The 14,131-nt window shown below is 36.9% G+C and overlaps 1 protein-coding gene across 1 annotated transcript; it reads left to right on the plus strand.

The window, feature by feature from the left end:
• The first annotated feature begins 12,455 nt into the window (after window positions 1-12,455).
• Or5p80 (olfactory receptor family 5 subfamily P member 80) lies at window positions 12,456-13,388 on the plus strand. The gene is given in 1 exon segment (NM_001409148.1): window positions 12,456-13,388. A coding segment is annotated over 1 exon segment (933 nt).
• The last annotated feature ends 743 nt before the right edge of the window (window positions 13,389-14,131 follow it).

Raw genomic sequence — 14,131 nt, forward strand, 5'->3', positions numbered from 1 at the left:
AAAAGATCTTTACCAACCCTCTAACTGATAGAGGGCTAATATTCAAAATATACAAAGAAGTCATAAAGGTAGACTCCAGAGAGTCAAATAACCCTATTAAAAGTGGGGTAAACAGCTAAACAAAGAATTCTCAGCTGAGGAATATGGAATGGCTGAGAAGCACCTAAAGAAATGTTCGACATCCTTGGTAATCAGAGAAATGCAAATCAAAACAACCCTGAAATTCCACATCACATCAGTCAGAATGTCTAAGATAAAAAAAACTCAAGTGATAGCAGATGCTGGGGAGGACGTGGAGAAAGAGGAACACTCCTCCATTTGTGGTGAGATTACAACCTTGTACAACCTCTCTGGAAATCAATGTGAAGGTTCCTCAGAAAATTGTGCATTGCACTAGCTGAGGACCCAACTGTTCCTCTCCTGGGCATATACCCAAAAGATGCTCCAACATACAACAAAGACACATGTTCCACTATGTTCATAGTCACCATTATTTATAATAGCCAGAAGCTGGGAAGATACCAGATGCCCTTCAACAGAGGAATGGATACAGAGAATATGGTATATCTATACAATGGAATACTACTCAGCTATCACAATGAGTTCATGAAATTCATAAGCAAATGGATGGAACTAGAAAATATCATCCTGAGTGAGGTAACCCAAACACAGAAAAACACACATGGTATGCACTCATTGATAAGTGGATATTAGCCCACATGCTCGAATTACCCAAGATCACATGAAACTGAAGAAGGATAAAATATATACACATACATAACACACCTGAATGGAGTTACCTTATAATTGGTGTGAGGAAAGTCCCAAATAGACATCTCTTCTCACTAAGTGAAACATCCAGTGACAGGAGTTGGTTACATATAATTAAGATTCTACCCAAAAAGTATACATGGACTGACCCTGGGCTCCAACTGCATAGGTAAGAGTAAATGCCCTTGTTGAGGCACCAGTGGAAGAGGAAGTCCTTCATCCTGCATAGGCTGAACGCCCAGTGTAGGGGATTGTAGGGGGCAGTAATGGGAGTAGATGTGGAAGGGAACAGCAATATAGAAGGGGAGGGGGAGGAGTTAGTGGGTGATGGACAGGAAATCAGGAAAGGAAATAACATTTGAAATGTAAATAAGAAATACCCAATTTAATAAAAATGGAAGAGAAAAAAACCAGAAAGATGGTGAAAACAAAATTGAAGGAGGGGACCAAAATAATTGATGTTATGGATCAAATGAACCTAAGCAATATATACAGAACATTTCACTGAAACACAAAAGAATATAACTTTTTACCATATAAAACAACATTCTATGAAACTAAGCATATACTTGTTCACAAAGCACCACTTAACAGATATAAGAAATTTAAAAGATTTCCTTGTAACTTTTCAGATAATCATGGCCTTAAGCTGGACTTCAACAACAACAGAAGCAACAGAAAGCATGCATGCTCATGGAAACTGAACAGCTCTCTAATGAATAGTCTCTGTGTCTGGAAATAAATAAAGGAATGAAACACTATCTAGAATTCAATCACAAAATAGTCATTATATAACCAAACTTGTGGGAGACAATGAAAGCAGTGCTAAGAGGAAAGTTCAAAGCACTATGTATAGACATAAAGAAATGAGAGGGTTCTTACACTAGCAATTTAAAGATACATCTGAAATCTCTATTTGAAAATAAAAGGAAACACTACTAAGAGGACTAGACGATAGAAAATCATCGAAATGGGGACTGAAATAGGTCAATTAAACAAGAAAACAATACAAAGAATGAAAAAAAGCAAAATAAATGAAAAAGACTAACTAAAAAACAGAGAGACAGGATCCACATAAACAAAATCAGAATTGAAAGGGAAACACAAAAAGAGACAATGATTCAAAGAGTCATTAGATCTTCCTTGAAAAGCTGGTAATCTAGAAATTTGCAAAGTCTAAATGAAATGGACTAAGTGAAATTTTCTGATGTGATGACTCTTAGCAAACATAAATCAACATCAAGTAATCTGTCTAAACAATCTTTTAATGTCTAAGGAAATAGAAGCAGTCACTAAAATCTCCCAACCAAAAAAGGTCTAATGCCAAATAGTTTTAGGGCAGAATTTGACCACACTTTCAACAAAGAGCTAATACCAACACTCTCAAAACTATTCCAGAAAACAGAAAGAGAACACTGCAAGCCTTATTCTACGAGGTTACGGTAAACCTAATACTTAAACAACAGAAAGACTCAACAATAAAAGAAAAATTTGACCTATTTCTCATAAAACTTTGATGAAAAACACTCAATAAAGTACTCAGAAACAAAATCTAAGAACACATAAAAACATTATCACTAGGATCAAGTAGGTTTCATCTCAGAACACATAAAAACATTATCTACTAGGATCAAGTAGGTTTCATCTCAGAGATGCAGGGGTGGTTCAGTACACAAAATCTGTCAATAAAATACACAATATTAAAGAAAAAAACACAGGATCATTTGATGTTGACAAAACCCAGTACCCCTTAATGTCAAAAGTCTTGAAGAGATTAGGGACAAAATACATAATATAATAAATCAATATATAGCATGCCAACATCAAATTAAATGGAAAGAAACTTAAAACAATTCCACTATTATCAGAGACATGACAAAGCTTATTATTCACTACCTATTCAATATAGCTTAAAGTTCTAGTGAGAACAGAAAGAAAACTAAAGGAGATCAAGTGGATATAAATCAAAAAGGAAGAAGTCAAAGTATTGCTCTTCACAGAATTTATGATAATATACATCAGTGACAAAAAATCCTGCCAGAAAACAACTATAGGTTTGAAATACCTTCAGCAAAATGGCTAGAGACAAAGTTAACTAAAAAATTTAATAGCCCTCCTTTACACAAATGATAAGTAGGCTAAGAAAAAAATTTGGAAACGGCACCATTACAATATCCAGAAATAATATAAAATATCTTCCTATTTATTCTAACAAAGCAATTGAAAGACCTCCATGACAAATTCAAGTCTCTGAATAAATGATTGAAGAAGGTATCAGAAAATGTAAAGATCTCCCAGGCTCATGGATCATTAGGATCAACATAGTGAAAATAATCATCTTACCTAATTCAATCTAAAGATTCAATACAATTCCCATTAAATTTCAATACAATTCTTTACAGTTCTTGAAAGATCATTCTGAAGTTCATATGAAAAACAAAAAACAAAAAACCAAAGGTAGCTAAAATAAACCTGAATAAGACAAGAACTTCTGGCATTGCCACCATCCCTGACTTCAACCTGCACTATGGAGCAATAGTGATAAAAACTACACGAGGTAAGGATAGGAATAGATAAGTTGATCAATGTAAATGAATCATATTTGAAATTAACCCACACACCTACACTTGATTTTTTGACAAAGAAGCCAAAACCATACAACTGAAGAAAAAAATAATAATTTCAACAAATGGCGCTGGTCTAACAGGATGTTTGCATGTGAAAGAACACAAATAGATCCATATTTATCACCCTGAGCAAAACTCAAGTCGAAGTGAATCAAAGAACTCAACATAAAACAGTTAAACTAAATTTATTAATATGGATCTTGGGGAATAGCCTGATATACACGGGTACAAGAAACAACTTACTGAAGAGAACACCAGTAGCTACTCTCTAAAATCAACAATTGATAAATTGGACCTCATAAAACTGAAAAGCTTCTGAAAGGCAAAGGATACCATCGAGAGGACAAAACTGCAGCTTACAGATAGGGAAAAGCTCTTCGTTAACCCTACAACCAACATAAGAGCAATATCCAAAATATATAAAGAACTCAAGAAGGTAAACATCAGCAAAGCAAATAACCAAATTGAATAAAAAAAGTGTTGCAGAGCTTAACAGAGAATTCTCATTTTTTAACGACAAAACATAATATACTAAAATTTAATAAGATGAAATAAAAACCATAGAATCAAGGTTAGACATAACAAGCCAACAGAAAAACAAAAGAGCCCCAAGAGCAGGCACAAGAATCAGAGCCCCTCTCAGTGTATATCAGGGTGCCAAGCTCTCCCCATCTCCTCCTCCCTTCCCCTCTCTCCCTCTTCCCCTTTCCCCCTCTCCCTTCCTCTCTCCCCTCTCCCTCCACCTCTCTCTTTCTGCATATTGTCTGGGAGTAAGTATCAGAATTTGTTCACATTTGCTTCAGGAGGAAGTCACTCTTCTTTGTTGGTTTGCTTGCTTGCTTGTTTTTTTGTTTTTTTTTTTTTGTTTGTTTGTTTTTTTAAATTTTTTCCATCTTTATTAACTTGAGTATTTCTTACTTACATTTGGATTGTTATTCCCCTTCCCAGTTTCCAGGCCAACAACCCCCTAACCTGTCCCCCTCCCCTTCTACATGGGTGTTCCCCTCCACATCCTCTCCCCATTATCACCACCCCCTCAACAATCACGTTCACTGGGGATTCTGTCTTGGCAGGACCAAGGGCTTCACCTTCCACTGGTGCTCTTACTAGGCTATTCATTGCTACCTATGAGGTTGAAACCCAGGGTCAGTCCATTTATAGACTTTGGGTAGTGGCTTAGTCCCTGGAAGCTCTGGTTGGTTGGCATTGTTCACATGGTGTCTTGAGCACCTTCAAGTTCTTCCAGTCCTTTCTGATTCCTTCAACAGGGGTCCCATTCTCAGTTCAGTGGTTTGCTGCTGCCATTCACCTATGTATTTGCTGTATTCTTGCTGTGTCTCCCAGGAGAGATCTACATCCAGTTCCTGTTGGCCTGCATTTCTTTGCTTCATCTATCTTATCTAATTGGGTGGCTGTATATGTATGGACCACATGTAGGACAGACTCTGAATGGGTGTTCCTTCTGCCTCTGTTCTAAACTTGCCTCCCTATTTCCTCCAAAGGGTATTCTTGTTCCCCTTTTAAAGAAGGAGTGAAGCATTCACATTTTGGTCATAGTTCTTGTGTTTCAAGTGTTCTGTGGATCTGGGGTAATTCGAGCATTTGGGCTAATAGCCACTTATCAATGAGTGCATACTATGTATGTTTTTCTGTGACTGGGTTGCCTCACTCAGGATGATATTTTCCAGTTCCATCCATTTGCCTATGAATTTCATAAAGTCATTGGTTTTGATAGCTGAGTAATATTCTATTGTGTAGATGAACCACATTGTCTGTACGTATTCCTCTGTTGAAGGGCATCTGGGTTCTTTCCAGCTTCTGGCTATTATAAATAAGGCTGCTATGAACGTAGTGGAGCATGTGTCTTTATTATATGCTGAGGTATCTTTTGGGTACATGCCCAAGAGAGGTATAGCTGGGTCCTCAGGTAGTTCAATGTCCAATTTTCTGAGGAACCTCCAGACTGATTACCAGAATGGTGTACCAGTCTGCAATCCCACCAACAATGGAGCAGTGTTCCTCTTTCTCCACATCTCCAGCATTTGCCGTCACCTGAGTTTTTTGCTCTTAGCCATTCTCACTGGTGTGAGATGAAATCTCAGGGTTGTTTTGATTTGCATTTCCCTTATGACTAAAGATGTTGAACATTTTTTTTCTTTTTCTTTTTTTTTCAGAGCTGGGGACCAAACCCAGGGCCTTGTGCTTGCTAGGCAAGCGCTCTACCACTGAACTAAATCCCCAACCCCGATGTTGAACATTTCTTTAGGTGTTTCTCAACCACTTGGCATTCCTCAGCTGTGAATTCTTTGTTTAGCTCTGAACCCCATTTTTAATAGGGTTATTTGCCTCCCTGCGGTCTAACTTCTTGAGTTCTTTGTATATTTTGGATATAAGGCCATTTGTTGTAGGATTGGTAAAGATCTTTTCCCAATCTGTTGGTTGCCGTTTTGTCCTAAACACAGTGTACTTTGCCTTACAGAAGCTTTGCAGATTTGAGATCCCATTTGTTGATTCTTGATCTAAGAGCATAAGCCATTGGTGTTTTCTTCAGGAAATTTTTTCCAGTGCCCATGTGTTCGAGATGCTGCCCTAGTTTTTCTTCTATTAGTTTGAGTGTATCTGGTTTGATGTGGAGGTCCTTGATCCACTTGGACTTAAGCTTTGTACAGGGTGATAAGCATAGATCGATTTGCATTCTTCTACATGTTGACCTCCAGTTGAACCAGCACCATTTCCATTGGATGGTTTTGGTTCCTTTGTCAAAAATCAAGTGCCCATAGGTATGTGGATTCATTTCTGGGACTTCAATTCTGTTCCATTGGTCTATCTGTCTGTCTCTGTACCAATACCATGCAGATTTTATCACTATTGCTCTGTAATACTGCTTGAGTTCAGGGATAGTGATTCCCCCTGAAGTCCTTTTATTGTTGAGGATAGTTTTAGCTATCCTGGGTTTTTTTTTTATTCCAGATGAATTTGGAAATTGTTCTGTCTAACTCTTTGAAGAATTGGATTGGTATTTTGATGGGGATTGCATTGAATCTGTAGATCGCTTTTGGTAAAATGTCCATTTTTACTATATTAATCCTGCCAATCCATGAGCATGGGAGATCTTTCCATCTTCTGAGGTCTTCTTCAATTTGTTTCTTCAGAGTCTTGAAGTTCTTATTGTACAGATCTTTTACTTGCTTGGTTAAAGTCACACCGAGATTCTTTATATTATTTGGGTCTATTATGAAGGGTGTCATTTCCCTAATTTCTTTCTCGGCTTGTTTCTCTTTTGTGTAGAGGAAGGCTACTGATTTATTTGAGTTAATTTTATACCCAGCCACTTTGTTGAAGTTGTTTATCAGATTTAGTAGTTCTCTGGTGGAACTTTTGGGATCACTTAAATATACTATCATATCATCTGCAAATAGTGATATTTTCACTTCTTCTTTTCCAATGTGTATCCCCTTGACCTCCTTTTGTTGTCTGATTGCTCTGGCTAGAACTTCAAGAACTATATTGAATAAGTTGGGAGAGAGTGGGCAGCCTTGTCTAGTCCCTGATTGTAGTGGGATTGCTTCAAGTTTCTCTCCATTTAGTTTAATGTTAGCAACTGGTTTGCTGTATATGGCTTTTACTATGTTTAGGTATGGGCCTTGAATTCCTATTCTTTCCAGGACTTTTATCATGAAGGGGTGTTGAATTTTGTCAAATGCTTTCTCAGCATCTAATGAAATGATCATGTGGTTCTGTTCTTTCAGTTTGTTTATATAATGGATCACGTTGATGGTTCTCCGTATATTAAACCATCCCTGCATGCCTGGGATGAAGCCTACTTGATCATGGTGGATGATAGTTTTGATGTGCTCTTGGATTCGGTTTGCCAGAATTTTATTGAGTATTTTTACGTTGATATTGATAAGGGACATTGGTCTGAAGTTCTCTTTCTTTGTTGGGCCTTTGTGTAGTTAAGGTATAAGAGTAATTGTGGCTTCATAGAAGGAATTCGGTAGTGCTCCATCTGTTTCAATTTTGTGGAATAGTTTGGATAATATTGGTACGAGGTCTTCTATGAAGGTCTGATAGAATTCTGCACTAAACCCGTCTGGACCTGGGCTCTTTTTGGTTGGGAGACCTTTAATGACTGCTTCTATTTCCTTAGGAGTATGGGGTTGTTTAACTGGTTTATCTGTTCCTGATTTAACTTTGGTACCTGGTATCTGTCTAGGAAATTGTCCATTTCCTGCATATTTTCAAGTTTTGTTGAATATAGGCTTTTATAATAAGATCTGATGATTTTTTGAATTTCCTCTGAATCTGTAGTTATGTCTCCCTTTTCATTTCTGATTTTGTTAATTTGGATACACTCTCTGTGTCCTCTCGTTAGTTTGGCTATGGGTTTATCTATCTTGTTGATTTTCTCAAAGAACCAACTTTTGGTTCTGTTGATTCTTTCTATGGTCCTTTTTGTTTCTACTTGGCTGATTTCAGCTCTGAGTTTGATTATTTCCTGCCTCCTACTCCTCCTGTGTGTATTTGCTTCTTTTTGTTCTAGAGCTTTTAGGTGTGCTGTCAAGCTGCTGACATATGCTCTCTCCTGTTTCTTTCTGCAGGCACTCAGAGCTATGAGTTTTCCTCTTTGTACAGCTTTCATTGTGTCCCATAAGTTTGGGTATGTTATACCCTCATTTTCATTAAATTCTAAGAAGTCTTTAATTTCCTTCTTTATTTCTTCCTTATCAGGTTATCCTTGAGTAGAGCATTGTTTAACTTCCACGTATATGTAGGCATTCTTCCCTTATTGTTATTGAAGACCAGCTTTAGACCATGGTGGTCTGATAGCACGCATGGGATTATTTCTATCTTTCTGTACCTGTTGAGGCCCGTTTTTTGACCAATTATATGGTCAATTTTGGAGAAAGTACCATGCGGAGCTGAGAAGAAGGTATATCCTTTTGTTTCAGGATGGAATGTTATATAAATATCTGTTAAGTCCATTTGGTTCATGACTTCTCTTATTCTGTCTACGTCTCTGTTTAATTTCTGTTTCCATGATCTATCCATTGATGAGAGTGGGGTGTTGAAATCTCCTACTATTATTGTGTGAGGTGCAATGTGTGTTTTGAGCTTTGGCAAGGTTTATTTTACATATGTAGGTGCCCTTGTATTTGGGGCATAGATATTTAGGATTGGTAGTTCATCGTGGTGGATTTTTCCTTTGATGAATATGAAGTGTCCTTCCTTATCTTTTTTGATGACTTTTAGTTGAAAATTGATTTTATTTGATATTAGAATGGCTACTCCAGCTTGCTTCTTCAGACCATTTGCTTGCAAAGTATTTTTCAATGATCAGTTGTGGGTGGTACCATCAATGAGCAGGTAGTTCAGTCCATTATAAGAAAACAGGCTGAGCATACCATTAAAGCCAAGCCAGTAAGCACTCTTCATCCATAGCCTCAGCTTCATTTCTTGCCTTCAGGTTTCCATTTTGAGTTTCTACCTCAATGGAGGACTATGGCTTCTGTAGGGTTTTCATCAGAGATTTACTACAACAAATGTTGCTACTAAAAGAGAGAACAATGACATCCAGGTGCTGATGCATCAGTCAAAGTAATGAATGCTAATATCCAAAATATACAAAGAACTCAAGAAGGTAGACTCCAGAGAGCCATTTAACCCTATTACAAAATTGAGTACAGAGCTAAACAAACAATTCTGAAGCTGAGGAATATCAAATGGCTGAGAAGAACCTAAAGAAGTTTTAAACATCCTTAGTCACCAGGTAATTGCAAATCAAAACAACACTGAGATTCCACCTCACACCAGTCAGAATGGCTAAGATCAAAAACTGGTGACAACACATGCTGGAAATGATGTGGAGAAAGAGGAACATTTCTCCATTGTTGGTAGGATTGCAAACTGGTCAACCACTCTGGAAATCAGTCTGAAGGTTTCTCAGAAAGTTGGACATTACACTACATGAGGACACAGCTATATTTCTCTTGGGTATATACTCAAAAGATGTTCCAACATAAAACAAAGACACATGCTCCATTATGTTCATAGCAGCCTTATGTATAATAACCAGAAGCTGAAAAGAACCCAGATGCCCTTCAACGGACGAATGGATACAGAAAATGAGGTCTATCTACATAATGGAGTACTACTCAGTAATCAAAAACAATAACATCATGAAATTCATATGCAATGGATGGAACGAGAAAATATCTTGAGTGAGGTAACCCAATCCACCCCCCAAAGAAAACCACAGATGGTATGCATTCACTGATAAGTGGATATTAGCCCAAAAGCATGAATTAGCCAAGATACAATCCACAGACTACATGAAGCTCAAGAAGAATGACCAAAGTGCAGATGCTTCAGTCCTTCTTAAAAGGGGGAACAAAAATATTCATAGGAGATATGGAGGCAAAGTTTGGAGCAGAGACTAAAGTAATGGACATTCAGAGTCTGCACCACCTAGGGATGCAGCCCATATACATATAGTCACAGACAATATTGCTGTTGTCAGGAAGTGCATGCTGACAGGAGCCTGATATATCTATCTCCTGAGAGGCTCCACCAGAGCATGAGAAATACATAGGCTAATGCTAGCAGGTAACCATTGAAATGAGAACAGGAACCCCATTACAGGAGTTAGAGAAAGGATTGAAGGAGCTGAAGGACCTTGCAAATCCATAACAACAATACCAATTAGCCAGAGCTCCCAGGGACTAAACCGCTACCCAAAAACTACTCATGGACAGACCTATGGCTACAGCTACATATGTAGCAGATGATGGCTATTTTGGACACCAGTAGGAGGAGAAGTATTTGGTCCTGCCAAGACTGGAAGCCCAGTATAGGAGAATATCAGATGGGGAGGTAGGAAGAGAATGTGGTTGGAGAGGGGGAACATCCGTATAGAAAAGGGGGAAGGGTATGGTATAGGGAATTATGGAGGGAAACCAGGGAAGGAAATAACATTTGAAATTTAAATAAAAAAGATCCAATAAAAACTGCACATATCCAACAATATGTACATATACAAAAAAGTTCAAAAGAACCAGTGTCACTATGAACATCAATTAAAGAAAAATGGAAATTGTCACATGAATATTTGACAGTACAGAGCTTAGAACAAAGATGACTAGGTATATAAATAGAAAGTCTTATATAATGATAAACATTTAAATAGACAAAACTATGAGATGTAGAAGACATGTGTTGTGAGAGATAAATGAGATAATTAAGAATAGAAATTAGGGGTTGGGGATTTAGCTCAGTGGTAGAGCGCTTGCCTAGCAAGCACAAGGCCCTGGGTTTGGTCCCCAGCTCAAAAAAAAAAATAGAAATTGATTCCCGCGGTTTTAACTTACAGCATAAGCATCTCATGATGGTCTGTGACTTGACTGTACTCTTATTCTGTGTCACTACACTTGTGATTTTGTACTAAGGTGTGGAATACACATAGAATCTCTATGGTATTATCTGCTATTATGCTGTGTGATTTTTCCCACACAATCAATTTAAAAATATGGATAATACCACTTAGGGACCCATAAAATGCACCTTTTCCATTAATCTTTCAACATTTAGCTAAAAGCACTTCCACTATATTGTGTTCTTGTGCATTCATGGCATTTTTAATACTGCTAGAAGGATGTTTATCAATCACTGAAGTTTTCATGAAGCTGATCCACAAAAACCTTAGTTGATAGATGCTAGTAAATAACAGGAATTTATATGAATATGAGTATCTCCAATTTTCAGTTCTGATGGGTTTTCAGTGAAATTTTAACAAGCAAAGTAGATACTCAAGGGGTTCGTTCCCATAAGATACTGTTTCTCATAAAACAGTCTTGGTTTACATTAGGAATACTTGATTGTTTGACTCTGAGACTGAGCCACACACAGGTAATAATTTTCCTTTTCTATTGATACAGGAATTTTTATTTCTCTTTTTATTAATTGAAATTATAAACATTTAAAGAGATAATAAGTAGCTGCACATTTGATTGTTTCTTTAATCAACACATAGCATAATATATACTATTGTATTCAAATTAAAATATCATAAAATGGCATGTTTTAAAACAAAGCAGTGATAAGTATTGTATAGTGTATGTAACTTATCTAGGATACCATAAATTTTCAGTCACAAAGTCAGATCTTTATCTTTGGTCTGTGTTGTTAAACCAGTCATGACATTTCTGTATAACATCTTGCATCCATGCCATATAATGTTTATTTCAGCCTTGATACTGTTATGTACATGTTTTCTTTAAAAGGTTAAGTTTTACCTATAAATTTCAAATGTCTAACCTGTATAAGAATAGTAATATACTGGAGTTCAGACACAGGAATATGCGGTGTTCATATGGTAGTTTGCTATTCATCAATCAATTCACAGATATTGTTATTAAGAAGTATACACACACATACACGGCATGGATATAGATGATAGAATACTTAGGAAGTGAGAGGGGATGAACATGAAGTAGAGTGAATAAATAGGAGAAGTGAATAGTTGGAATGTTGTCAAAGTAAATGAAATATTTGGATAAAACTGCCACAAAACTCATGGTGTGTTGCAGTGAAAATAAACTGATCGTTTTAAACAGATTGAAAATGTAATGGTTTAATTATCATAGTATACACTATTCAGGGCCAGTGTGTGTGTGTGTGTGTGTGTGTGTGTGTGTGTGTGTGTGTGTGTGTGTGTGTGTGAATGTGAACATGCAGTTTTCCTCACTATTTTCTTGAAACAAATGAGTTGTTCAGGTCCACTTGTTTTTTATTCTTCATTGGAATGTAAACTAACAACATGAGGCATAAATGATGTGCTACAAAGAGAAAATACTAATTTTTAATTCCCATAATTTAGTTGATGTTTACTATTTCAATATTTATATAAGATGGTACATGAAACATTTCTAATATTTATACATAGTATCTGTATTTCTGTCATTTACATTATATAGCTTCTGCAAAAACAGTAAGTGGCAATACTGTATTCTCTTCTAATAGTTGACTGTTCTCCTTTCAATGGCAGTATTCCTATCATAGATGGAATCTGGAAACTACACAGTGGTAACAGAATTGATTCTTTTGGGGTTTGCAGAGGATGCTACGGTCCGTGCCATTTTATTTGTTGTGTTTCTAATAATCTACTCTGTCACCTTAATAGGCAATATGAGTATAATCATGCTAATCAGAAGAAGCTCTCAGCTTCACACGCCCATGTACCTTTTCCTCAGCCATTTGGCATTTGTAGACATTGGGTACTCCTCATCAGTCACGCCCATTATGCTGAAGGGCTTTCTCAGGAAAGAAATATCTATCCTTGTGGCTGGCTGTGTGACTCAACTCTATTTTGCAGTGACATTTGGATCAGTTGAGTGCTTCCTGCTGGCTGCCATGGCCTATGACCGCTATGTAGCTATCTGCTCACCTCTGCTCTATGCCACGCAGATGTCCTCCACAGTTTGTATTCTCCTAGTGGGAGCTTCCTACCTAGGTGGATGTGTGAATGCTTGGACATTTACTGGATGTTTATTAAATCTGTCTTTTTGTAGACCAAATAAAGTTAATCACTTTTTTTGTGACTATTCACCACTGTTGAAGATTTCATGTTCTCATGGATTTTCTTCTGAAGTCATTCCAGCAATCTCTTCAGGCTCAATCATTGTGGTAACTGTGTTTATCATTGCACTGTCTTACGTTTACATCCTTGTATCAATCCTGAAGATGCGGTCCCCTGAGGGCCGCCAGAAGGCCTTCTCAACCTGCACCTCCCACCTCACTGCTGTCACTCTGTTCTATGGAACCATCACATTCATTTATGTGCTGCCCAAATCCAGTTACTCCACAGACCAAAACAAGGTGGTGTCTGTATTCTACACAGTGGTAATCCCAATGTTGAACCCCATCATCTATAGCCTCAGAAACAAGGATGTTAAAGAGGCTATGAAAAAATTGATGGCTGACACACACTGGTAGACATCATACCTGCAATTTTAAACAGTGTAATAAGCTCTGAACTTCCAAATGAATGGATGATATACTATGGAAATTTAAAACTGTATTTATGACTTTTAGACATAAATTTTATCACTTTACTATCAAAATCTTCATCATAAAAATAGTGGATTCACTCTAATGTGGCAATATTTAGCAAATTTCTCATTGCTTTATCCTGTCATCAGTCACCATTTTCTGAGTCTATACATACAAGTCTCTCATATAAGTTCTATTTCTTTTGAGTGAAGCCTTTATATTTCAAACTGGAGAACGATTTGGAATACTTTGAATAAGAATGGAATTGCTATATAAGATCTTAACCTGAAAGAAATTATCTTCTGCATTATAGAAATCTAGGGTTGAAAACAGTGGTATATGTAGTAGAAAACTTGTGATATCAGCAGGATTCTTCATTTGATTCCTCATCCAGCCAACTCCAGACCTCACTCATATTCTCCCTCACCTATTAGCTCTTCCTACTTAGAAACCTGTTAAACTCAATACATAAAAGACATCCTATTGGAGATAATTTAGGTTCTCTCATGCCTTTGGAGATGAAGATGTAGTAATTCAGAGTTCTTGTTATAGTCCTGGGATACACTGTGAATTTCTGTCATATCTTTTGAATAATATATTTCTTTGATGTCTCTGAAACTGGAAATTCTTAGTGTTTTACACCTAATTCTAATAGTGTCATAATACTAAAAATTGTTATCCTGAAT

The sequence above is a fragment of the Rattus norvegicus genome, chromosome 1, assembly GCF_021556685.1.
Source record: "Rattus norvegicus strain SHRSP/BbbUtx chromosome 1, alternate assembly SHRSP_T2T, whole genome shotgun sequence".
NCBI lineage: Eukaryota > Metazoa > Chordata > Mammalia > Rodentia > Muridae > Rattus > Rattus norvegicus.